The sequence below is a fragment of the Fimicolochytrium jonesii genome (assembly GCF_025526975.1).
Source record: "Fimicolochytrium jonesii strain JEL569 chromosome Unknown EV422scaffold_13, whole genome shotgun sequence".
Lineage (NCBI taxonomy): Eukaryota > Fungi > Chytridiomycota > Chytridiomycetes > Spizellomycetales > Powellomycetaceae > Fimicolochytrium > Fimicolochytrium jonesii.
The window spans coordinates 428,686-453,099 of NW_026515680.1; the positions used below are offsets into that span (position 1 = coordinate 428,686).

General features: G+C 54.0%; 10 protein-coding genes across 10 annotated transcripts; 4 read left to right on the plus strand and 6 right to left on the minus strand.

Moving 5' to 3' along the window:
* Positions 1 to 33: 33 nt before the first annotated feature.
* On the minus strand, positions 34 to 1,890 carry EV422DRAFT_506741 (uncharacterized protein; the record flags this gene model as incomplete). Its single annotated transcript, XM_053068589.1, has 1 exon — positions 34 to 1,890. The coding sequence occupies one exon, from the start codon at positions 1,888 to 1,890 to the stop codon at positions 34 to 36; it is 1,857 nt and encodes a 618-aa protein (XP_052925228.1).
* Positions 1,891 to 2,552: 662 nt separating this feature from the next.
* On the plus strand, positions 2,553 to 7,072 carry EV422DRAFT_73665 (ras guanine nucleotide exchange factor domain-containing protein). Its single transcript, XM_053074354.1, has 3 exons — positions 2,553 to 3,451; positions 3,520 to 4,139; positions 4,215 to 7,072. Exons 1-3 carry the CDS (start codon positions 2,782 to 2,784, stop codon positions 6,801 to 6,803), a joined length of 3,879 nt encoding a protein of 1,292 aa, XP_052925229.1. The 5' UTR covers positions 2,553 to 2,781; the 3' UTR covers positions 6,804 to 7,072.
* Position 7,073: 1 nt separating this feature from the next.
* EV422DRAFT_73680 (uncharacterized protein) lies at positions 7,074 to 8,247 on the minus strand. Its single transcript, XM_053074355.1, has 4 exons — positions 8,079 to 8,247; positions 7,837 to 7,998; positions 7,664 to 7,744; positions 7,074 to 7,586 (listed from the first exon to the last, which is right to left on the minus strand). Exons 1-4 carry the CDS (start codon positions 8,114 to 8,116, stop codon positions 7,271 to 7,273), a joined length of 597 nt encoding a protein of 198 aa, XP_052925230.1. The 5' UTR covers positions 8,117 to 8,247; the 3' UTR covers positions 7,074 to 7,270.
* A 47-nt stretch (positions 8,248 to 8,294) lies between these two features.
* Positions 8,295 to 9,256, plus strand: EV422DRAFT_531123 (uncharacterized protein). Its single transcript, XM_053070448.1, has one exon. The coding sequence runs from the start codon at positions 8,379 to 8,381 to the stop codon at positions 8,955 to 8,957; it is 579 nt and encodes a 192-aa protein (XP_052925231.1). The 5' UTR covers positions 8,295 to 8,378; the 3' UTR covers positions 8,958 to 9,256.
* Positions 9,257 to 10,741, minus strand: EV422DRAFT_531124 (uncharacterized protein). Its single transcript, XM_053070449.1, has one exon. The coding sequence runs from the start codon at positions 10,504 to 10,506 to the stop codon at positions 9,469 to 9,471; it is 1,038 nt and encodes a 345-aa protein (XP_052925232.1). The 5' UTR covers positions 10,507 to 10,741; the 3' UTR covers positions 9,257 to 9,468.
* A 157-nt stretch (positions 10,742 to 10,898) lies between these two features.
* EV422DRAFT_567933 (Cep120 protein-domain-containing protein) lies at positions 10,899 to 14,231 on the plus strand (the record flags this gene model as incomplete). The annotated part of the gene is made up of 2 exons (XM_053072593.1): positions 10,899 to 10,944; positions 10,999 to 14,231. 2 exons carry the CDS (start codon positions 10,899 to 10,901, stop codon positions 14,229 to 14,231), a joined length of 3,279 nt encoding a protein of 1,092 aa, XP_052925233.1.
* A 285-nt stretch (positions 14,232 to 14,516) lies between these two features.
* Positions 14,517 to 17,735, minus strand: EV422DRAFT_73718 (uncharacterized protein). Its single transcript, XM_053074356.1, has 12 exons — positions 17,322 to 17,735; positions 17,105 to 17,239; positions 16,885 to 17,036; positions 16,642 to 16,820; positions 16,474 to 16,571; positions 16,330 to 16,389; positions 16,166 to 16,267; positions 15,914 to 16,109; positions 15,712 to 15,849; positions 15,564 to 15,646; positions 14,981 to 15,507; positions 14,517 to 14,915 (listed from the first exon to the last, which is right to left on the minus strand). The coding sequence occupies exons 1-12, from the start codon at positions 17,466 to 17,468 to the stop codon at positions 14,642 to 14,644; spliced, it is 2,091 nt and encodes a 696-aa protein (XP_052925234.1). The 5' UTR covers positions 17,469 to 17,735; the 3' UTR covers positions 14,517 to 14,641.
* Positions 17,736 to 18,036: 301 nt separating this feature from the next.
* EV422DRAFT_73802 (uncharacterized protein) lies at positions 18,037 to 20,052 on the plus strand. Its single transcript, XM_053074357.1, has one exon. It carries the CDS (start codon positions 18,347 to 18,349, stop codon positions 19,898 to 19,900), a length of 1,554 nt encoding a protein of 517 aa, XP_052925235.1. The 5' UTR covers positions 18,037 to 18,346; the 3' UTR covers positions 19,901 to 20,052.
* On the minus strand, positions 19,997 to 21,493 carry EV422DRAFT_73804 (hemolysin-III related-domain-containing protein). The gene is made up of 5 exons (XM_053074358.1): positions 21,173 to 21,493; positions 20,778 to 21,112; positions 20,488 to 20,707; positions 20,283 to 20,411; positions 19,997 to 20,216 (listed from the first exon to the last, which is right to left on the minus strand). Exons 1-5 carry the CDS (start codon positions 21,311 to 21,313, stop codon positions 20,094 to 20,096), a joined length of 948 nt encoding a protein of 315 aa, XP_052925236.1. The 5' UTR covers positions 21,314 to 21,493; the 3' UTR covers positions 19,997 to 20,093.
* A 355-nt stretch (positions 21,494 to 21,848) lies between these two features.
* On the minus strand, positions 21,849 to 24,242 carry EV422DRAFT_74061 (uncharacterized protein). The gene is made up of 5 exons (XM_053074360.1): positions 24,058 to 24,242; positions 23,790 to 23,929; positions 23,385 to 23,674; positions 22,261 to 23,305; positions 21,849 to 22,178 (listed from the first exon to the last, which is right to left on the minus strand). The coding sequence occupies exons 2-5, from the start codon at positions 23,889 to 23,891 to the stop codon at positions 21,939 to 21,941; spliced, it is 1,677 nt and encodes a 558-aa protein (XP_052925237.1). The 5' UTR covers positions 23,892 to 23,929; positions 24,058 to 24,242; the 3' UTR covers positions 21,849 to 21,938.
* Positions 24,243 to 24,414: the final 172 nt, after the last annotated feature.

Consider the following 24,414-nt stretch of genomic DNA (forward strand, 5'->3'; position numbering starts at 1 on the left):
CTGACGATGCTCGCCTCCGGTTTTGATGCACACTTATTGCGCGACAACAGGCATCTCCCTCTTCTCAACATGCGGGGCGTCAGCCGCCGGCGCGGCGCCGGTAGTAGCATACGCGGGCTGCTGAGCGGCAGCGCTAGGTTCGTAAGGCGCCTGGAGATGCTCGCGGCTCTTCCTAGCCGGGGATGGGGAAGGGATAGCCGGGGTTGGTGCAGCGCCTGCTGAGGTCGTGTGGGTAGCAGGCAGCTCGTCGTTGGCGGTAGGGTAAAGTGGGGACGAGGGTTCGTTGGTCTTGACGGTAGATGAGCGGGGCAATCTCTGCTGTTCCTCTTCAGCGATGGAGGAGGCGGTCGAGGTTGTTGCGATGGAGTGGCGACGAGCGGCGGTGTTGTTGCGGCCCAGAGTGGACGTAGCGGCCGGTTGTTCGGCGGCTGCCGCTCCTGCCGCGATAGGTACTCCGACGAAAGACCCTCCGTGCGAGTTTGGCTCTGAGGGACGTCTGTTGGCGTGCGGGGCGATGGCGGTGAACCACGCGGTCGAGTCGGACACGCTGTTGGTCGAGTACTTGTAGGTGTGGTGTTTGCGGCCAAGGACCAAGGAGTGCGGGTTGACGTGGGCGAGGTGGAACTCTGCAGCGCTGATTTTGCCGCCCATGCCCATTTCGGTCATGGTGCACTGCCTCAACCAAAGGCTCATCTTGGGCGGCGGGCGAACGTGGAGGTGGGAGTGGTGAGAGGAGGCGGCGGTTGTGTCGATGTTGGGCCTGTCTTCGAACTCATGCAACCAGCCGGCAGCTGTGAGGCAGTACCACTTCTCATGCCACTTTTTGAGAATCTTGGATTTCCGCTGCATGGGACCTTCCTTCACTAGCTGCACGAGCGGGTCGTCGGCGCCGGGGTAGTCGTGCATGAACGCCTCGCGCTCTGTCGCAGATTGTTCGCCGGTTGGGGGGATGGTGCGCGCCAGCTGCGTTGAGCGGTACATTTCCCATTCTTTCTCGGCTTCGATGGCTTGAATCGCGCGATGCAGGTTGGCGGTGGGGCTCAGAGCAACGTTTTGTGTGTGGCCAGCCGACCCAGCCAAGATGACGGTCGGGTCAAGAGAAGTGTAGGCGAGGAGAGCCGATTTGAGGTTGTTGATCAGGTTCTTCTCCCAAACACCAAAGCTCTGCTCGATGCCTTCCAGAGTGGAGGTGTGACTGCGGTATTTGAGGTTCGCGTCGGCAAGATGGCGCTGAATAGCAATGTTGATCAACCACGGGTCTCCGGCAGCCCAAGGCTGGATGTCAACGGTGCCTCGTGCTGCGCTGAGGGCCTTCTTCAAGTCCTTGATCAGATGCCTCAATTCCCTCTCGTCCTTGTCCTTTTCCTTCCTCCGATCCTTCTCCTCCTGCATCATTGCTCCCATCCTCTGATGCACATCCTTCTCAATCGTCTTCAACGCAGGGAGAGTCTGCGACGCAAGGACTTTGTACAATGCGTCGTGATCAGAAGCCAGTTTGCTGTTGGAGTCCCGGATCTCTTTCGTAAGGTTGTGGACACCAGAGGTTGATTTGGTGGAAGATCCGGTCTGCTCCGGGTTGAAAGCCGATTCAATGTCGCGCAAAGGGTGAGACGTCCAATCCTTGACGGACTTTGTGTGAGTCTGGACCATGTACTTCTCCAAGGTCGACTGGTCTTCGAACTGGGTGATCAGCGAGCGGACCAGCGTCAGCCAACCTGCGTAGCGGACGAGGAGGATATCGCTCGGAGACGGAGGCAACGCCCCCGAATCGCTGCCCGTAGGTGAACCGGGCGTCTCAGAGACATTATTGCCGCCGTGGCGGTTGATAAATTGGGTTGGGGTACGGCCGAGGGTTTCTGACCCGAGGTCGCGTTCGGCTGCCGTGGTCATTCTCTTCTATGGGTGACTGTGAGTTTGGGTTGTGGTCAGTGCTGCTAAACTGGCTAGTGCTTTCTCGGGTTCCCTTATCCTAATACGAATACGAATTGCTTCAAAGTTTCTGAGGTTTCTGGGGAAACGGGAGGGAAGGAGGTCCTTATGTGTGTTTTTGGTTTGGGGTGGTGAATAGGAGGAGCCGCACGCGTCAATCGACCCGTTTGGGACATGATGCGCTGCCCCCCCAAATGTGGCTTGCCCCTTCTAATCATGGTCATCCCTCTTTTCCGCATGGCCTCGCTCATCAGCCTCCCTACACTACGATACTCGTACATATCATACAGTAGTACAGTCCATACCGCCGATTCCCTGGGACTCGATCGCTGTGGATGTCGTTTCGGCATCCTCCAATGTGCGCTTCGGCTTGTTTGGAAAAGTTGGAAACCGTCAGTGACGTATTTCCAGCACCTGAGTGATGATGTCATGAAGCGGAATATAATTGTGCCACGCGTGACTCAACTCCAAGATTAAAAAAAGCGTCCTTTCTCTTTCTTTGTGTGGTCATTTGCATGTGTGACACAGCTTGGGCCTGGTCCTTTTGGGTTTCGGTACCCTCCTGTTTCATTCAAGTGATGGAGGACCGGATCCTCGGTCAAGGACGATTTAGGCCGTCGGTTGAGCCATCAAGTCGATTCATCACGAAAGCGTTGGACACGGCGAGGGAAAACCAAGAGGGACGAGAGCAAGCGTCCTCGCCCGAACGACTTCCCAGTATCTATCACCATTTCCCACGCTCTGTTCTGTCCCGTAAGTGCCGGTTGACCACCAAGGTTTGGTCTGAGGCGGGGTACTAGTTACGACCCACTCTCCCTCGGAATACGACCTCGCGAGTCGCAAGGGAAAGGCATGTCCGCCACCTCGCCGGCGGCTATCTCAGCATCGCGACCACTCCCAGTCATAGTCGACAGCAACAGCCTCATAACGAGCGTGACTGTGCGACAGGTTATAGAGCCAAGTGGGGGGACCGACGAACAGGTTATTCTCGTCAACATCCCAGTGGTCCTGCCGTCCGAGGCGAAAAGCACGCTCGCGGCCCTAAAGCGCATCCGTGAACAGGCAAAAGGCAGTCCACCGTCTGTTTACGTGGTTCCCAGCTTCTGGCTGACCCTGGACGACGCCCTACTGCAACTCCAAGAAAATCTTCTATCCATCATCGTCCACGTTCCTCACCTCCTTATACTTCCTTCATACCCCGCCGCCTCACATACGCTTGCTGCCCGACTCAGACAAGCCTCGTTGACGTGCTCTGCTCTATTGGAAGGCATTCTCGCTAACCAGAATGAAACGACAGTAGAACCTTCGTCATCCCAAACATTACTTCAAGCAGTCGAGCGAGCGTCTTCAACGATTGTGTCGCAAATCGAGCGTTTGATCGAATCGACCGCCGGCGGTACCAGCTGGCAGGACGCAAAGCAAGGGTATGCCAATGTACTGGCCAGTGCGGGACACTTGGTCGATGCGTTGGAGAGCTTTCTGAACTTCAAAAATGGCACGATTCCACAGCCACCGGAGAAGGGTGAGTTCCGGGCCTTTCGCATGTGCCTTGTCGGACATTTGTACTTACTCTGCCAAAAAAACCTGAAGATCCTTCTGCTCGCTTGAGCAACTCGTCATACCTATCACCGCCTGATTCGCCCCGCAATTCTGTCTCGCAGGAGGATCAATTCGACGAAGATGCTGATCTCACGAAAAATAAAGATGCTTCCGATGCCCCCGCAAAGTCAAAATCCTTTGGGGCCAAATTTATACGTCGCATCTCTCACTTAACCAAGGGATCGCATTCGTCCCAAGGCGATGATGCCGAGGAGGGCCGTTCCAGTCCTTCCTTCCACACGTCTTACGTATACCCGAGTACAGACGATGTCATGTTGGGCCCTGCAGCGGATGTCCCACAGCCTTTCCGCACCTCCACTCTAATCGACACATTACAACGACGGCACAGAAGTGTGGAGACCCCGCGGCGCCAAACTAACGCTGCATATGGGCCCGGCTTCGAAGGGTCTGTCCTTTCCAGCGTGGACGTCCCACGATCGCGCTCGTTCGATCATGGTCTGGGATCCGTTCTCACACCTTTGGTGGAACGGTCTACTACGGGTACTCGCGAGAGGTCAATGTCGAGGTCCGATCCCCCAAAGTTGCCGGAAATATCGCTTGGCTGGTTGGATACAACCGATCTTCTTGGAGATACGTTCGCTGTATTGAAGGTGAGAATAACGATAGGCATTCCGGCATACATGCCTTTGATGCTCAACAACTTGCAATTCTGAATGCGTCAATAGACGAACGAAAACCTGGAAATAGATCCACCGCCACTGCCACCAAAGGATTCGCAGGCAGGGCAACCGCCGGAGCCTGGATTTTCAGTTCCATCGATCAAGCCTTCCAACTCGAAAGTGCCATCCTCGCAACCCGTGCGGTCCCGCCATACCCGTCATGGATCCGGGTCGTCCATGTCCTCTGCCCGGCGATTAAGGTCAGACACGTGGGTAACGAGGTTACCGTCGGATCCGGAACAACCGTACAAGAGGAAGGAGGGGGATCGGTGGTCCAGAATGATGGAAAATCTTGCCTTGACGGATCTGAAAGACTGGGAGGGCGCCGTTGCCGAGGAGAGTGACCCGTTAGGTGGAGAAGCCAATGCGACGGAGCAACTCTTGTCCCGCTCGGAGAGTCAGACCGAGACTCGGGCGGACGGACTCCTCGACAATGCATTCCAGACGATGAAGACCCTGCGATATAGGGCTGTTCAACGCATTCCCACGTTTGACAGCACGGGCACGCAGATTGGGGTACTCGACCAAGGACGCTTCTCGTCTGCGCCGGTGACCGATGAGGAGGTCGACAAGGGCACACAGGAGTTCATTCTTGTGCGTGGGAATCGGCTGCTGTTGTGCGAGGAAGGTAGCGATGTCCTGGTAATGGACATGGTCAACGGAAAGCTCGAGATCGCAGCAGGCACACTGGAAAAGCTCGTTGCGCGATTAGCCGAGGAGAACTCGCAAGACTTGGAGTTCGTCGACATGTTCCTCGAGAATCACCCGTTTTACATACCATCTCGGGACTTGCTGGTCAATCTGATCGCCCGCTTCTACTTCGAGGCGCCTCCAGGCGCGACTGAGCTCGAGATCGACTACTGCGCGACATGGAGACGACCTATCAGGGTTAAAGTGCTTTCTGTGCTGTCGAGATGGGTACGACTGCGGTTTGAGGATTTCGAAGAAGATGTGTCGCTTCGAGAAACTTTGGAAGATTTCCTCAGCGCAGTCGAGAGCGAGGAGGGGTTCATTGGCGAGGTTCGCAGGATTCGCAGGGTGGCTACGGCCCAGGCCATGTCGTTGTCAACGAGACTGAATCAAGCGCCCCGCGGAATCATCATGTTGGCAAACAATCAACTCCCATCCCTTTCGGCGAGCCCGTTCCCCACGTCGCTGCAGCAGATGCTACCAGAAACATCGCCGCTTTTGAATTTCGAGGCGGCACAGCTTGCCAAGTACCTCACCATGGCGGATGTCCGTGCATTCCGAAGCATCACGATCGCAGATTATGTTGCCAAATTGCATTTGGGAAGGGACGTAGCGGATGGAAAGGGAGAGGACAGAGGGCGAAGGATCGACTGGTTCGCCAAACGGTCTGATATGATCAGGAATTGGATTTGCTTAGAGCTCTGCACATTGGCACCGAAGAAGCTGCGACGCAAGTTGCTGGAGAAGCTCATCACCGTTGCCCTGTACTGCCGATCCCATCGGAACTTCCACACCCCCTTGTTCATTCTCCTCGCGTTGCAATCACCTGCCGTGCAAAGATTGAAACACACTTGGGACGCTATACCGAAAGACCTCATGGATAAATTGAAGACTCTGGAAAAGTTGCTGGACGTTAGCGGAAACATGCGGGAGCTGCGTAAAGCTATTGACGAAAACGGGGTTGTTGGAGATGGACCGGACGGAACGGGCGTCGTTCCGTTCTTCCCTGTTGTCATGAAGGACGTCACTTTCATTGTCGAGGGAAATCCACAATATGTCGAACGTATCCTCGTCGGTTCCGCGGATATGGACCCCTCGAACCAGATTGCGCCCATGAAAGCCGCACCGGAGCACAACGGCATCGAAACACCCGCAGGAAATCCGTCGCGCGGTGACGATGAGGATATACCAGACCAAGCCCCGCTGATCAACTTTGACAAGTACCGCACTCTTTGTCAAGTTCTCGCCAAGTACATGAAGTACGTCGAGTCGTATACGTGGGAAGCGCCCCTGGTCGCACCATCAATCACAGCGATGGTATACGGGTCTCCGCCCCTGACGCCTTCGGTTCCGCCGCCGGTGTCCGCACTATCCGACGCCGTCTACATGTCATCGGCACCGTCCACCATTCAACTGCCCGCTGGCGCTATATCGTCCAACCCAACGTCGGTAAACGCGCCTGCCGTCATCTCACCGCCAAGTTACTCCTCCGCAACCCTTTCTTCGCTCGTCCCCATCCAACCTCATCAGCACCAACAACTCTCACCAACCCTCATCTCCCCAACAGCAATGTCCCCACTCTCCGCAACCGCCACCTCCCCGCAATCCTCGCTAACAGCCCTCGTCAACTCCGGCTCCCACCCACCTCCGTTACCTCACCCCCTCGCACCCTCCGTTCTCGACGCCCCATTCCCGGCCCTGCCTGTATTGCCTGTACAGGCGTCCATGCACAGTCAGCCGGCTGCAGCTACACCGGCCGTTGACCCCGATATGGACCGAATCGCCCAGATCATTGAGCCACGTTTGCTGGCGGCGGCGGATGATGTGCATCGGTATGGGGAGGGGTGGTGGATGAAGAAGGCTTCGGAGTTTGCGTTGAGGTGTTCGGGGGAGGACCATGATTGAGTGAACAGCTGTCAACGAGGTCTAAATTTTTCGTCATGCGTACCATTTGATAGAACCCATCTATATCTAGGCTAGAACCCGCAGGTCAGATAACTGCGTAGACATCTCCGCGCAACGTCTTTCTTTTTGCACTGTACATAGAAGTTTTGTTTGCGAATGTATATAAACACCAGGACTTTGCGTGAATGCCAGTCGCCGATTTCGCAATCTGCGTGTACAACCGGCACAATAACTTCATCGGCAGGGGCGCGATTTATGCAATATGAATCCAAGGGTCATAACTGCCTGCAGATTATGATTCCTATTGCTATTCTAGTGGATAAGCTTTAATGAATGCAATATGATGCGGTAAAGATAACTGAGGTAAGGAAAAGGAAAGTAGTCTAAAATGTGGAAGAGCACTACGCCTGTCGTAGGTAACGAACGTTGTCCAAAATCTTCAGATGTTAAGTGTGGTCCGAGCTTCCCTACTTGTTCTTCTTCCCATTTGCCTTCTGCCCACCGGTCGTCGTCTTCTCACCCTCCTTACTGTGACCACCAGCAGCATCAACCGAAATGCCATTCCCCTTCGCCTTGATATGCTCCATCATCTCAACCCATCCAACCTCTCTCTCGCACTCCACAATGTAAAATCCATATCCAACGACGCAGAATCCGCCGAGGAATGCGAGGATGTAGATGGATTGGACCTGGGCCCATTGTGTCGCGAAGCCGGTTAGGATGGAACTGGCTTCGCGGATGGCGCGCTGGACGGGGGTGAGATGTGGGCCGTCGTCCCAGGCGCTGTTGGTTGCGGAGTGGGGGTGAGTTGATGTGCGAGATTCACGGGAGATTGGAAAAGGCCGGCCCCGGAGACTTACCGAGTCACCGAGTCAGGGTCCTTTTCAGTGTTGCCCTTCCTCAAGTTCACGAGACCGAAAGCGTAGTTGAAAGCCAGCCACCTGCAAAAAGCGCATAAGCACTCGGACGAGAGCACCCTCGAAGCTGGTCCGTAGCTGCACAGGTTCCCGGCTCCCCTTCCAGTGAAACTCACGCGCAAGCGGTGGCGGCAAAAGCGCCCACAAACGGCCAGATAGCATCCTTTCCCTCCATATACTTGATGTAAAAGTACATGAGCCAGACCAGCACGCCGTGGGTAGCGTAGCTCTGGAGGGCCTCCTCGTTGAGGCCGTGTTTTCCGGGCCTCATGAAGTTGCTTGATAAGGGGGAGTAGGGGTTAGGGAACGACGCAGGCCGTGAAACTTCCACCAGAGTTGAAACGACTCCTGTTCTCACCTTGCCAGCATGGCACCGACGTATGTGTACCAAGCCATTGTCGGTATGTGGGCTTAGGAGTGGAGCGACTGGAGTGTGTTCTAAGCGTCTTCTTGAATACGTACAGTGCGAAGGAGTGAGTTTTCAGGTTAGAGGAGTCTCGAGGAGTAGCGGCTTCCAGAGCGGCTTCCGTTCCTTCGTCTTCTTTTGGTCTTCTTTCGGCTTCAACCCTGGCTTCAACCTCAACCTCCTCAATTTCAACGTTCCAACTTCTCCACGTCGGAAATAGCGGCCCGCAGGCAGCTTGAGGAACCTGGCACTATGCATCCCCTTATTCGTGCCTCGCTGACCTCGGGCGTCTTGTTCACAGGAGGCGACCTCCTTAGCCAGCACATTGTTCCTCAACCCACCGCACCGAGCACCGTCAGCACCCTATCGTCGCTAGACGACAAGAATGCACCGACGACCTGGCGGGACGTAGACATCGATTGGACGAGGACAAGCAAGTTCGCCATTCTGGGCGCTTTCCTCCATGGTCCATACTTTCTCTACGGGTTTAGAGCTATCGATCGCTTTTGGGGACCCCAACCAACGCTTTGGAACTCGATCCGAAAGTCGGCCACTTCACAAGTAACTATTTTCCCACCGTTCGTGTTCCTGTTCCTTTCATCGTCCGCGCTACTAGATGGACAGCCGCCAGTGGATCGACTGCAGAAACGGTTCAAAGAAGTCATCATTAACGGAACTCTGGTCTGGCCCGCCGCTAACGTGTTGGGATTCCGCTTTGTCCCTGCCGGATGGAGGTTGCCATACATAAACTTCGTCGGAATTTTCTGGAATACGTACCTCTCAAGTATTACTGGGAGCATGGCACGACGGAACCTTGAAATCCCGGTATAAGTAGTGCTCGAGCCGGGCGATCAAGAGACGTTGAATAGATGAGCTGGAGAGTAGTGCGTTTCTATACGCGCACTCTGATTGATCAGAGGGGGAGAGATATACAGCGATAGATAGGAAGCTACTTAAGATGAACATGACGTTGGGTCGAACTCTGCACGAGGACCTCTCGACCTTCTCCGACGCGGGAAAACAACTTACCAAACGCCGCTCGCCATTTCCACCGTCTCCATACCCAATCGCAACCGGTTTAGCCAAAGCGCTATCTGTTCGCAGGGCATGTCGTGTTATAGGGGCTACGGGGTGTGAGGGGGAGGGAGGGGGAGGTGCCAGGCTCACATGGAGAGAAAGCTCTGCGCCATGTCCATGTCCAGGCATAAGGATTGCATGTTCGTTACATCCTAAGTCGTTGCCAACGCACGCTGGCACGCGGCGTAGTATCAAACACGCCAGAAGAATAGCATAGTCTCCATGTTCTATGGTCAAGACTCTCGGAAACGATTCACATCCCTTCTTAAACCGGCAATATGCATTGGAATAGAGATTTATCACCGTAATTCTTCCTATCTCGCCATCCTGGCTGGTGATAGACAATCTGCAATACTGGGCGTCTAAGATAACTCCCGTTTCCCAACCCCCTATGCAATACGCCGTAGTCATAGATCAATCCTCCTCCCCTTTTCAACATTCCGTCCATTGTCGATCCGCATACCTCGGCAGCTACGCCAAAACCGAGAAGGGCCTTGTCCTTGTGTGATCCCGGCCAAAATTGTGTGCATCCAGTATCCGCATCCAGATCAATCAACGGCACGAACACACATACTGCATATGGTGGCGTGGAGGGAACTCCATCTGCGTGCCAGCTCTGGGCATCAGCTCCAGGGAGGGAGTAAACGACGGAGATCAAGCACGGAACGTCCGATCCATCTTCCGGCAAACGTAATGCCCGTCTGACTAGGGGGACCCATGGACCCTCCTGCGCAATCTGCTTGACAGCGAGAGGACTTTCATCTGCCTGCAGAATCAAGTCGAAGCGGTTCCCTCCTCGGCTGCCAATCTCCTTGAATGCAAACTGCTCTTCACCCACGTTGATGGCCGGGTATCGTTTGGATAACGCCGCGTGTGCCTTTTCGATTTGCGTATCTACGAATGCGCGCACGGCGTCAATACGCTCGATCGGAATCGCTTCCTTGTACACGAGTACGCCCGTGCGCTCAAAAAAGGCGTCTACAGTTTCACCCCTGTCTTCGCGCGCCACTAGTGAGTCTGTCGTCCACGTCCCTATCGGAACTCGACAAGGAGCCGTGACATAGATTTCTGCTTCGGAGACATAGGAGAGGGATTCGAAGAGAGAGACCATGGCGTCGTCATCTGACAAGGGCACGGTGCATTCGAGAAGGAGAACGTCGTCCAGGGACTTTGAGGCGAGAACTTGCACGGGAGGTGTGAAAGCTGCTGCTGCTCCCGAGAGGGTCTCCAACGTCGCGTGCAGGGAGTTGGCGGAGGGAGTGGGAGTGGGAGTGAGGGTCAGGCCCACGACATAGTGCGGCATGGTTGTATCGTATCGTACTGTATTATGGCGGGCGGCGCACTTTCCCAACTTGCCTTTGAAGTCCCGATGCTGTCCGTCTGTCCCGCTTGTGGTTTCCTCTCGGGTTTCCTCTCGTCCAAAAAGCGTCGCGTCGCGTCCTGCCTCTTCTGCGTTGCTGCGGGTGGCTTGTGCAAACGCTCACAGTCTCGCTGCAGTTCGACAAAGCGACACGGCGAAACCCCCCCCCCCCCCCCCCCCCAAGACCACACTATCTGCACTCGTTGGTCTCGCTCGCTTGGTCGGTCGGAGGCGAGTCCCGCATCCCAGTGTGTCTGCACACTATCGGCTCTTCTGCTCTCGAGCGGGTTGTCCTGTAACTCGGGTAGAAGTCGGGGATTGTCTCACGCGTCAAGATGGCCAGGCCGCCAGAGCACACTGTCGTCGTGACGGTTCTGGAAGGTAAAAAAGCACAGGTTTCCTCGCCACATGCCCCTCACTAATATTAGCCTCTAGGACAGTATCTCATGAAGAAGCCAAACGCAAAAGTCTACATACAATGTCAGTTCAACAACGAAATCCTATCGACCGAGCCTGTCGACCACTCCACCAACCCAATCTTCGACACCGAGCTTGCCTGGGACATAGATACAAAGGCGCTCAGCTATCTGAGATCGCAGCGCGCGGCACTGAAACTGGTAGTGTACTCTGTGACTTCGACAAACGCGCGGCATTCCCTAGGATATCTTGTCCTTGAGCTGCGAGCTGCGCCGTCCAGCGGTATGGAGCGAGAGGAGTGGCACCCACTGGTCAACGCAAAGTACTCAGGCCCATTTAGGCCGGAGATCAAGTTGATCTTTGCTGTAAAGCCCAAGGGCGCTCCGAGAGTGGATCAGGACGAAGCAGAGTTTCTGGAGGGGCGGTCGCCGCGGATGAGCGGACCTCCGGGCTCTGGTAGCCCGAAGAGGATGCGGGAGAAACCAAAAGCAGAGCAGAAGAAGAAGGCAACCCTTCCAGTCCCCGTCATCACGACAAAATCGTCAATAATACCCCCGACCCCGGCGTTCAGCATAGGTGTGAACCTCGCGGATGATGGGTACTGGCAAGTCGGGCACGGCGACTCACTCTGGACGTTATGCATCACGATAGCTTTTGCTGAAAACCTGGATCTGCTGCCAGATCACGCACTTTCACACAGTCGCTCGCTTGAAAATGTCGCATTGGGGGAAGGGTCAGGCGGAACGAAACAGCTGGACGGAACTGGAGATGCCAGGAGATACTACTTCACATTCTACCTTTTGGGAGACGAAATCAAAAGCGAAGCATTCAACCAACTGAGGGAAGCAAATATTCAACCCGAGCTCATCTCCATGCGACTGAGAGGGTCTGAAGACGATATTCGTTCATTCATTCGGGAGCTCTCTGGATTGACGATCTATCTGTGCTGTGGGGATCAGATTTTAGGTTTTGCAGACGTTCCACTGGGGCCATTACAGGAAGGTGCAGACGACGGGCATTCCAAGCTGGAGGGCAGTTTCCGCACAGTGGAAAGAATGTACAATATGTACAGCCTGAGGCAGGAGCTACCACTGTCTTCACGGGGGAAAAGACCTAGCTTGGGACTTTCAATGTCGATCGAACACGGACACCGCCCTCAGCCTGCAGAGACGGATGAGATAAACGCAATGACAAATCTTGCGGGCTTGAAGGAAGATACCCTTCTTGTTGGGGAAGACCCACCTGTTCGGGCCACGACACCTCACGACGACAGATCGGCACCACCAGACATGTCTATCATGTCGCCCATAATACGACCAGTTGCACACAGCCCACCGATACGGAGTACGGCTGGTCGTCCGCGGGAACCAGCTGCACGGCCGCAATCCTCTCCGGCGAGGACGCTAGGAATCAGTGGTACAAACGCTGCAAGCCCTCGCAGTGGGCTGGACCCTTTAACTCCGTGGCAGCAATACCGCTTCTCAATCGATCTTCGCTCAGTCCGCGACTTTCAACTGAAAAGCTCCAGCATATATTTGAAATATACCTATCCTCCATTCGGCAGCACATCGCCGGTACTTACCCGTCCGCCCGTCACCATTGCCAAATCACATCACGAGATTTTATTACCACACGCGTTCTGCGCTTTCGAATTCGTTATGGCCCCGGACCGCCTGCAAACCTACTTGGAAGCGATTCCACTAGTGGTTGAGATGTGGGAGAGGGATAAGTTCGCCAGGGACTTGATAATAGGCAGTGCCCACGTTGATCTTGCGGAAGTGTGGAAGCAACGCGAAGCGGAGGAAGAGGTTGGCATTGGGATCGGGATCGGTGCGAAAGCCAAATTGAGGAGTCTGGACAAATGGGCGATTGTATCGCCTGAGCCGGGCGGCTTGATCAAAAAGGTTGCGGACCTTCGCTTGATCCTTGCTTTGGAAGACTTCGGTCCGGTCGATGAGGCACATGTCACGTCAGAGACTCGGGTTCAACAACACCAGCCGGCGGTTCCCGAATCGCGTTCGCCCCAAGTTTCACCAACGCCCTCCGATACAAGCCGTCGCAAACCACGAACCTATTCCCACTCCAGCATCTCCGCAAGCGTCGCACCGAGCCTCAGCCACAACAGCCCGGCCCTCACCTCCCTCCACTCCACCTCGGAATACAAAGTAGCTCTCGAACACGAACTCTGGCGCGCCGAAGAAGAGCGCAAATTCCGCATCCACCTCCGAACCCGCGAAAAGGAGCTTCTGGACCAACTCGCTCGCGAATGGACCGCACGTGAACGCGAGCGCGAGAGCGATGTGAAGCGGAAAGTGGAGGAGTTTCGAACGTTTGAGCAGAAACTGCAGGATCTGGCTGAGCAGCTTGAGACTAGGGATCGCAAATTGAAGGAGGCTGAGCTGGCATGGGAGCAGAGGAGGGATGAGATTGAGCGTGAGTCGCGAAGGGTGGTTGATGAAGCGAGGGACGGGGCAAGGAGAATAGCAGATGAGTACAAACATCGCTTACAAGTGGAAAAGGGACGTGGGGCGGACTATCAGCGTCAACGGGACGAAGCGATAGCTGGCGAACAGGTGGCGAAAAGGCGGCTGGCGGAAGCCCAGGAGACGCTGGCCGATCTCAAACGTACCCTCATGGCGGAACCCACCCCCGGCTCTCTCCAACACCGCGTGCAAATGCTCGAAAAGAGTTTATCGCAATCCGAGGCGAAACTGACGGAAGAGAAACGGGGCAGGCGATACTACAAGGGGCAGTGGGTTCGCGCACTCAAAGAGCTTGCTGCGTGCCGGAAGCGGTGGACGGAAGATGTCGAGCGACGCCTGGATCAAAAGGAAAACCCTCTCTCCGGTGGCCGCGGCGGAGACCAGCAGCCTGCCCACGTCCGTGCGCAACCATCAGAGCTGGAGCACGATATCCTGAGCGACATCAAGCGCGGTTTGGAGGAACTGAAACTGCGGACGAGCAAAGGCTCCAAAGACGTGATAGGGCAAAGCTCGTCGCGGCCAGATGATAGAGGACCTACGTACGATCGACGCGAGCATCTGGATGCAGCAGAAGCCGCCGCCGCACCACCACGGCCGAAGCTTGACGCCGGTGTCCTCGCGGAGGTGGAACGACTGGCTGGCGAGCGCGATTCCTTACTCAGCACTGGCGTATATACGAGGGAAGATCGCCTGATAAGGGAGCTAGACGCTAGGGTAAGGGAGTTGCTCGGTTCCGGGCGAGGTTCCGATGATCCTTTTACCGCATGATATTGAAGGGGCCATGCGGCCGCCTTCGACTCCTGCCTCACCCTACGTTCCTGCTATGTCTGCGTGGGTCTACAGTTTTGCACAAAGGTGCCTAATGTACGTATATATATATACATGGCGGGCTTATAGATTTCTCATGTTTTTGACCTATCTTGAGTGAATCCATTTGACCCCGAGGGCTTGCATGTCAAACAATGAACGACGAAGTCATTGTCCGATGTCGGATGTCCAGATTCCCCACTGGGCAAATGTGAATAACGTGGGAGGTGAGCGTCTTTTTCATAGCGGACCGGGACCGAAACCGGCGATGTTTAAAAAATGGAGCTGAAGGTTCTGTAGGAAGTATGTACTATCGACAGCAACGCTTCATCTGACCCAGTCCTGATGTCTACGCCGCGCTTCACTAAGCCTCAGCATGCCACCGCCGTAGCGACAAGCATACGCCATTTGTTGCTACCTTGCCTTAACATTCTCTCAGTGAGCGCCTCAAGCTGCTGCTCTTCAAACTCCACACTACCCACGGCGGCCCCTGTGACGTATGGTACATCGTCGGCCAAAGTGTCGGAGCGGTCAAACTGGACTGTGTACGTTGGATAGGTCGTTGTTACATCGGTCGGCTTGCTTCCTTTGTGAGCTGCTGCTGCTACAGGTGCAGTTGTCATCTTCCAGGAGGAGGGCTCAAACCTGCGCACGTTATGAGTGAGATGTGTCAGATCGGGGAAAAATGAGTATGGGCAGCGGCAACGTACCCTGCAACCATGCCAGAAAGTGCTTTGTATCCAGCACTGGCAAATCGTGGCAAAGCTAGGTTGTATACGACGGTAGTCGTGGGATCGATGTTTCCCATTTCCTCGCCTTCGGATGACACTGCGGACGCTTCATGGAAGTAATACCGCAGCGACGACTGAATCAACATCCGCATAGCTTCCACTGGCATCTGCAAGACGTTGGCCTTCACTAGACTCAACAGCTCTACCACCCGATGCAGGCGCCGTAATCGCGTCACTTGATCCTCAAGAGGAAGGGCAGCGTCGATATAACCATCCAATTCCTCCCAACTCGCAAGCTCGTTACTGAGCAAGTGGAAGCAATAGTCCCGCTTAAGTTTCCAAATTCCAGTTTCGACCATAAGTTCCAACGGTTGTTCAAGCCAGTAGTCGAAGGTCCGACTTATCGACTCTTTCTGTTCGTCGAAATCTGGTGCGGTTTGCATGCGAAGAAGCTTGTAACAGTCTCGTATGACTCGTGCGAAGCTGCAGTGGTTCGATTTGTTGACCTGGGGTTGACTATTAGCAGAGCGGAACGCGGACACTGTGGAAAATGCGGGTTTACCATAGGCTGGAGTTTCCCCGTCTCCAATTCTTCTATCAACACATTCAGGGCCATCAAGATGTCCTCCCGACACGTTGTCGTTCCTGCCAAAGGATCAGCTGTCCTGGCCAGCGCGACCTTTCAGGAAACGAAAAGTGAGAAAGTCTACCTTGCGTGAACAGCCAAAATCGTTCCGCGAAATCAAGGTCTTGCCGTGGCGGTAATGTCTGGGATGCGTCCAAATCAAAGGTAGTATCGTTCGAGTCGGAGGATGTTGCACGTGCTGTGAAGCCCTCCTCCTTGATATCTAGTGACCAGTACGAGATGATCAGAGGGGTCGCAGGCTTCAACAGGAACAGACCACCCTCTACCTTTCAGCCACTCGTCCACCGTGTTGGGCGTGATTCTTCCGTCCATATTTGAACCGGATGTACCCCGAGTAGGTGGACTCCAGTCATCCTCCGTTCTCGCACGATCCCACTCCACCAGCCGCAGAAGTTGATCCCGAAGAGCGCTGGTGGGGATGTTGTTTTCGGCGTCGATCTCTCCATACACGCTCTTTACCCTCTGTAGGTCGAGCATAAGAGAGTGATACGTCGCAAGCTACAAAACAGCCAGCATACCAAAGTCATCCGAGCTAGTGGCGGAGGGGCGCCCAGCACCTTGTCGGCATTCTCCCACTCAGCATTCATCACAATGGAACTCATCGGCGCATCTGATGTTGTCTAAAAGCAATACGTTGTCAGATTTCACTTCGGACGTCCCTAGTCGCCGGAAAGGTACCGGCCTTGAAGAGGCTTTCCCGTAGGATGTCATATCTTGCTTGAACCACGTTCCTCAGAGCAGTCTGGGCGATCGATCAATCATGATGAGGCCAAGGGATATATTGAAGGAGGCCTATCACTGGGAATATCTGACAATAGAATCTTACCTCTTGCGTGTTTCCACTGAATAGCTGATAGTCCTCCACTACGTCTTGCAAAGAGGGCAATTGTGACGAGTCCTCTGCCGGTTCTTGAGACACCCATCCTAGAGAAGAAAACTGAGCATAACGAAGAACGCAGCATAACTTCCACTCTATTCGCAACCCGCCACACACCTTTTGTTGCTACATTGTGGCTTACGAATATCTTTGCACCGTCGCGAACGTGACCCAGCACCCCTACGTAGGATGCTTCTGTCGTCTCAGGGGGAGCGACGCGAATGAAAAGCGGAGCTAACGCTTGGGCAGAAGACTCGCTGGGATCGAAAGCTTCGCAGTAAAGAGACATCAATTCTCTGTTGTGAGTTTAGCATTTAGTCGGAAACAGAGGAATGAAAGATCCTTCTGGCTATCATTAACCTCGCTTCGTCCATCGACATGCCTGAAAGCAGGTCTCTGCTGTAAGATATGCTAGAAGGGCACCCGTTTTTGTTAGGAGCCCCTGCATAGTCTTGGCCTAGCTTCATATCCATGGCATTGACGCTTTCTACTCGCTGGAGTTGGACAGACACCTGCGGGAGACCGGACAGATAGAATGAGAACGAAGAAAAGGCAGAGAAGTTGAGGGAATGTACCCTACATCGCCTCGCGTTTCATCTAGTGTCCTGGTTGCGAGCACTACGTTCTCGCAGCCATACAGTTCGCGCACAGGATGCGTAACATCATGGCTCAGCGTCCAAAGTCGATGTGACCCAAACTTTACTCCGTGCAGGGCCTACAATGGTTCGATAGACATTTAGTAACAGCTGCTTCTATATGAGCCCTAGGAGAGAAAGGCGTTGACGAATTGTCGTCACCTCGGGCTGGTCTTGCCGTGGCCGTGCGCTGAGGTGTATGGCTGCCCTAAAGTCGTGTCTCCTTTTGACATCGTCGGAGGTCGGCAAAGTCGAGTGCGGGGACAAGCTGTCCTCTGCCCGGCCCAGGTTTTCCTCAGCAGAGAGCATATCCACAGTCAGCTAACAACAGTTAAAGATGAAATTTCTAGCAAGATGGGGAACATGGGAACGGCTTGGTCATTTCCTCACGGCATGCGCGAGAGGCGTGTTTCGGACAACTACAGTAGGATCTGGACATGAACACAGGACACGAGAGTCGTTGGAGCTATGGGAACCTGGTTTGCATTTTGGTTAGGGAACTACTGCAAAGAGCTGGTCTTGTGAAAAGACTCCGTAGCAAACACCAGAATTGCCCTTCATTAACAGCGAGCTAGGCGAGCTTTTCCGGCATGTGATGTATGCTCGATTTGTTTGGTCATAGATAGATCTTGACAGCGCGTGGGCGGAGTTTTCGTCTGACAGCGCGTCGTCTTCGGCTCCCCCGGACTGGAGTGAAGCAACGCCTTCTCATTCTTCCACCTGCATCCATCATTCGTGCAAGAGGACTTGGCCGCGTTCAGGTTCAGAGCTTATTTGTCAGGAAGAAAGCCAAATGGGATTAGGGCAAAGTTACTGCGGTGGGGCAATCGGAACGGAAACCGCGGAGCATCGTAAGCTTCAGCGAAACTGAAGCACTGACGTCTGAAATGGAATGTGAAAGCAGGCTCATCTGGAAGGTATCTTCATATTTAAAGTTACGCTTCCATCCGTCGCCGAGCCCTTCCCACAAGATTAGCACGCCCAGCCCTGGAAAAAAAAGCCAATTCCCGTAAACAGCACGTCGCCCCATATATTCTGAGGCCCACGTCGGCCTTCTGTTCGTTTTCTTCCGTCCTTTCAAAACTGCTCTTATTTCTGCCAGTATTCCTACCAGATTTCTGCCCCAAATACAGCGGCAAACCCCGTCCCGCCTTCAATTGAACGTACATTCCGCTTGATTCTTGCGAATGAGCTCCTACCGAGCTCCTCAGTCCAGTGGCATGACAGTCCCAGTCTGTTCGCAACCCGTGCTCGCCAGGGCCTCTGTTGGCAGAAATCCGACTATGAACAACTTGAGCGACAAGCATACCCCGTTTGAGAAGCTGAGCTCGCCAGTATCCCAAAAGCTGACCCTCGACGAGCTCGCGGCGAAGTCTGAGCAGCTGGCGTTGGCAAAAGGAATCAGAGTCAGTTCCTCTCGTGGCACCCGCTCAAACACCACGGCTGTTGAGCAGCCGTTGTCTACGAGCCACCAACAACGGAGCCATCCACAGCAAAATGTGAGAAGCTACCAGCCGCCGCCGCCGCAGCAGCAGCAACAGCAGACGCCATCGGTTCCGAGACATCAGCAGCATCCGGATCAAACTCGAGTAGTCCCACCCCAAATACGCGGAAACGTTCCTTCCTTCCATTATTGGATGCCGGTCCCTGCGTTACTCCACGGAGCCAAGCTGCCGCCGGATCAGCGCAAGTCACTCGAAGCAGCATACGGCCGAGTTACCCCTCCATTCCCTCAAATGATCCCAACGGCTCACTACCTGATGTCTCGTCGGGTCTCGGCTCCAAATTGCCTTACGGTTGCGCCACCCCCCGCGCGGGGTTCGGAGCTCCAGCCCAGGGACGGGATGTACGCAACGAATCCGCAGCATGGACCTGTTCGCATGGGGCGCCCGGTACAACGATCCGCGCAGACTCACCAGGCCGCTGGAGGCTCATACGGTAGATACTCGACATCGTATCCCTACCCAATGCATATGCCTTCCGCAAAGCAACAAGTGAGTCAGTACTCGGTGACTCAGTTTTCCGGTCCCCGGCTTCAGACGCTGTCCACCCCTGCTGCACCCGCAGCCGAGAACCCGAATCTCCAGGCTTCTCGCCGGTTGTCGACTTTCATCAAGAAGCCACATGCGAAGGGCGGTTACGTTGCGTCGCATCCAATGGCGTCGCCGCCGACACCGGTACATTCTACCACCGCAAGTCATCAAAGGTCAAAGGACCAGTATGCACAGGCATATCAAGCAGCAGCAACGCGCGCGCAACGTCCGGTGAAGACTGCTTCGCACCAGCCGCCTGCGCATAAGACCAGCGCTCAAGCAACGACGCAGAAATCGACGATTATCGAGACCATCCCATGTCCCATCGAACGACTCGACGTGACCGAAACAGACGAGAAGTGGAGGATAGACGCGCAGTTCTCGCCAAGGTTCGCTCGCGACGACATTTTCGTCATCGTTGTTGAAGGGCAAGATTCCTCTCTCAGGCCGAAGAGCTCACGAGAACCAGCTCACAAGCCGAGTGAGGCGGTCTCCTCTTCGGTCGCGGCGGCGCCCAGTGAAGTGGCTAACCTTGCGATATATATGGAAGCGATGCGGATCGAGAATCAGGCTGACGGCAAAAAGGATGTATACTCGTCACAGACTTCCGTGTCGTTAGGAACTGCTCCTGGCATTGTTGGGTCGCTCGCGGTGAGCGATGTCGTGAACGGTCGTCTAACGGTGACCGTTGATAAAGCTGTACTGTGAGGGCTTCTGTTCCATTGTGGGATGTTCTCATTAGCGGTTTTTTATTCTTTTCAATCATGATTATTTGGGTGTGTTTCTTCAACAAGCCTTTCTTGAGTCGTTGTTTCGATCTATATAACGGCTTCACTACGTGATAATATACTTGTCCTCTATCTAAGCCATCCAATGTGACCTGGAAGCGTCAATCGCCATGTCATCCTGATAAAGGGCAGGTGGGGCTCGTTTCTCGCCAGAACTTGCATGCACGAATGAGGCCGAAGTAGTGGAATATTGCCGCAGACACAACGAGAACGTGAAATATTTGATGCGAATGGCCCTGTTGATAGACGGATGAGTTTTCCAAGCGCCGATGATGCGCTCCACGACACCGCGCGGCACTTACCCAAATGTCGAACGATCCAGGGTACCATCTTTCGGGAACTCTACTCGCGTAAATGAACGCGCCGATAAGGTAGCAAGCCGCCATGGCAATAAGGTACCAGAAGGACACCGCGGAATTGGTGTGAGTAAACTACAAACGACCGATTCAGTCACTGAAGCGCGCACATGACCAAAGTAGGAGCTTTGCACGGCATTTCGCATCGTACCCCTTGGAGATGCATTATGTGAGCTACTGGGATTATCGCCGACAGACCGAGAGCGACAAAGTTGGAAGTCCGGATAATCCGATATTCGGGCGTTGCGAAATGATTGCTCAAACTCGTATACATCGTTCCCGCTCCGAATACGGTAATCCCGACCAGATATATTATTCTTTCCGTTGGATAGCATTGCAGCCCATAGTAGATGGAAGGATAGGTGCTGCCGCTAGGTGTGAGAGCGTCAGATTTAGGTATGAGCGACAAGCAGCGAAAGAGCCGTCTGTAATCTTGCTAACCAGATCAGTATCACTATGCCTGCATAATCTGCTTTGTTCCATATGCGACACACATGCTGGGAATGACACACCACCAAATGAAAGAATGCCGAAAGTCCAAGACAGGTGATGGCGGAGCACAAGAAGATTGAAATGAAGATGATGTCCCCCCAGAGTAGTTTTGCTTCGCCGAGGACGTAGGAAAAAGTGAAGAAGAAGGATGCGATAAAAATCAAAGCTCCCAGAAGGTGCGAAAAGACGTTCCCCGTCTCATTGTGGATGTAGCCGAGAGAGCGGATGCAGCCTAGATACGAGTATTGCAGCCTCCTATAGCCGGTTTGAATGAAAAAATTGTCCTGTGCGAAAATAAGAGGTGCATTCCAGGGCCTTCTTCAACTCTTTCCAGGCGCACTGACTTTTTGCCACGGATCCAACTCGTCATACAGTAGGGTTAGTGATTTTGCGTGCGCGGGAGGGGACGGTCGAGAGGGAACGGTTGGCTCGTCTGACGTCGCTGCTGAATGGACAGGCTGTTGCCTCCGTCGCTCTGTGGCCATGGTGCTGGGAGGGCTGCCGTGGGAATCACTGGGAAAGAGGGATCTGTCGTGAGAGAGAGAGACAGGGGCAAGAACTGTCGGAGTCTGGACGCTTGGGAGGCGGGGGGCACTCGTCGAGCCTTCATCAGAGCGAGACGGAGGTTGCGGCTGCGCGTCGCTCCCACGTGCAAGACAGACGAGACGGACTGAACAATGAACTCTCATCAGAATTTCAATGCAGCACCGTTGATGTAAACGTACACCATATCTGGATTCGTGCGCAATCACAGACTCAGCTACTTGCAGTTCTCCTCTCTCTCTCTCTCTCGCACGAGAGCAAAGGTTTTGGCATTGAGCGTACATACATTTACAGGTCACATCATGAAGAAACCCCACGACAATCGTGCAGTCAATGAGGTCAAGGTATGCATCGTGTCTGGAGATACACGCAAGACCCCTGACAGAATTCGACAGCGCGTATCGACATCGAACAGCTGAGAAACAGGACTCCAGCCGAAACTGAACATCGAGAAGATATTACTTATAAAGATATTACCCAACGATGATATTACTTAGGAAGATACATATACATTACGTACACGGAACCCTCTTCACATACACAGCGGAAATGTACATTATGACTAAATTATCGCCGCACTGTTTTTTCCAGTTGAACTCGCTTTTCCACAGGCTGAACGAATTCCGCGGCCTCCTGCCGACGTTGCTGAAGATCCTCATCAACATATAGCCCACGTCCGCGACCTCCTTGCTCCAATCCCATCGAGACCCGGTTCATATACCATTTCTTGGCCCGAGGAGGTAGCTCGCGAGGAATGGCCGGGGGCCTCACAGTGTATGACTGTATGGAGGGAAGCTTCACATCGGGCTGAAATGATTCGGAAAACCGGCTCAAGAGTTAGATCAACACAGTTCCATCACCGATTTCCAGAAATGAAGTTCTAGTTCACCTCAGGTACAGGTACGCTTTGGAGCTCGCTGCTAGGTAATAGCGGACCAACTCGGACAATCGGCAAGAGGATCTTCCAGACGTCCGTATCCCCTCCGTAGGTGAACTCTTCTTGCCGTGCATAGTCGATCATTGCTTCGATGCTGTTATCTGCCCGTGAAAATGCTCTCAATCCTTCGCTGAAAAGCTGCATAGCGCCAAACACTCGTGCTGTAATACGTATGGGTATCGTTTTGGGTTCTGCAAGCGTCCGGGTACGCAAGAATAACGAGATCTTTGCATCGCCGGGCCGCACACCTTTGACATATACAGTGAACTTTTGCTTCGTTCTGGGTTGGATTTGCGCGGCGGCCGGCTGGATTCGGAAGGTGATGTTTCCCCCGGGGATGGAGGAGAGCTCTTGTGAGGAGTTCTCTGAGCCACCGCTCATCCCCGCAAGTCCGAGCGGAACGCGATTCTCATCCACCACGAGAACGTCTATCAGGGTATCTCCCACATTCTCCACCTCAAAATGCTTCTTCAGACGTTGCTTCTCGGGAACCTTAGCAAAGTTCAGCCGGATGGTTCCCCGAAGGTCGTCTTCTTCATCGGCTCCAAGCTGCAGCTCGACAACTGCTGACTGGGGTCGAACTTCTTTCTGTGGCTCGCCTTCTTCATCGCCACTCAAGGCGGTAAATCCAAATTGTCCGGCGATACCTTCCAGCTCGATTTGGTCAAGAATCCGCTCGTGACCAGTGAAATGACGAGTACGCGGAGTAGCTCTGCGGCTTGGAGCACGTCCCGTAGGCGGTTGAAGCTTCTGGACCGAGCCCGGTGCCACTGAAGCCGGAGGCATTGCATCGCTTTCGGCCCCCTCCTGGTCGTCTGCTCTCAGAAGCTGCTCGAACTCCAGTCGGGCCTGGACCTCTTCAGCGTCCTCCTCCTCTAATTCCTCAACTTGGTCCAGACTAACGAATCCGATGCGTCCGCTAGCCGCTTCTCCGGTGTGGCTCGGATTATAGAAGATCTTGACTTTCCGTGACTCGCCGGGGGGAATAGAGAGCTCTCTGGAGGATTCAACCACCTCGCGTCAGCATTTACGTCGACAAGCATGCCCATCCGCGAAGAACTCAAAGCAACACGTACTTGACATCGGTGGTGAATGCCTCACTGGTTGTTCTAGCCCCGACACGCATGGTGAGTTCGGTAGGATTCTTGATCTCAACCTCTCTGAACTCAGGGTTGCCGATGCCAACCACACCAAAGTCCGCGAAGCGTGTGTCCAATTCGACAGCAGGGTCTACACCGGCTCCTTGCAGCTGTACCGAAAAGGAACCCTCATCAGTTTCTAGGTATCCGCTGACGGCGTATCCAACCGCAATTTGAGGCTTGAATTTCAGGTTTATCTGCCCTTCTTGTCGGGGTCCGAGTTTACCCTGAAATGGAGATCAAAATGCGGTGAGCCGAGTTTATAGAAGCACCATAACGATGCCCGGGTTGACGAAAGGGGAAGTCTCGCTCCGTCTCTTGTAAACATTCAGCTATACCAACCTCAGAAGCACCATAGACCTCAAAAACGTCGCCGTATGCAGGGTCGATATGAAACTTCCAATTGATAGACCTTCGGACAGGGTTGCGGAACGAGAATGACATGTCTTTTTTCCGATTTGTTTGAACTGGCCCGAACCCAACTGGAGGGGGTGCCGTAAGTGGCAGAGGTTCCTGATATAAGAAGTTTGAAGGCCTCGTGAATACATAACTAAGGAAAATGAAGAAGTCGAGCGGAAGTATCCGCTTTCTTTGCATGAGGGTGTCTTACGTCAATTAATGTCCCTTTCAAGCTCAACGACAGAACTTCGTGTGCCTCAATGTCACTGAATATTTCCAGGAGGCCATCATGTGGCTCGCTGTTTGGTACCGTCGTCTTTGGATCGAAGGCGAAGGGCAGGAGCTCGCACCGGAACTCCCGGACCCCTTCCGGAGAGATGCTGCCATGATCGGGCGTGATTTGAAATTGCTGATATCGAAGAGATCCAAAACATAATCAGACTTAAGTGAATGTTTGAGAGAGCATTATGCCGTGGTGTCTGCCTACCTTATCGCTGACGGTAGATGTGAAAATGACCCCGAAGCCATTGGGATTGTGGACCATGAAGCTGATGGAGGCACCAGTTTC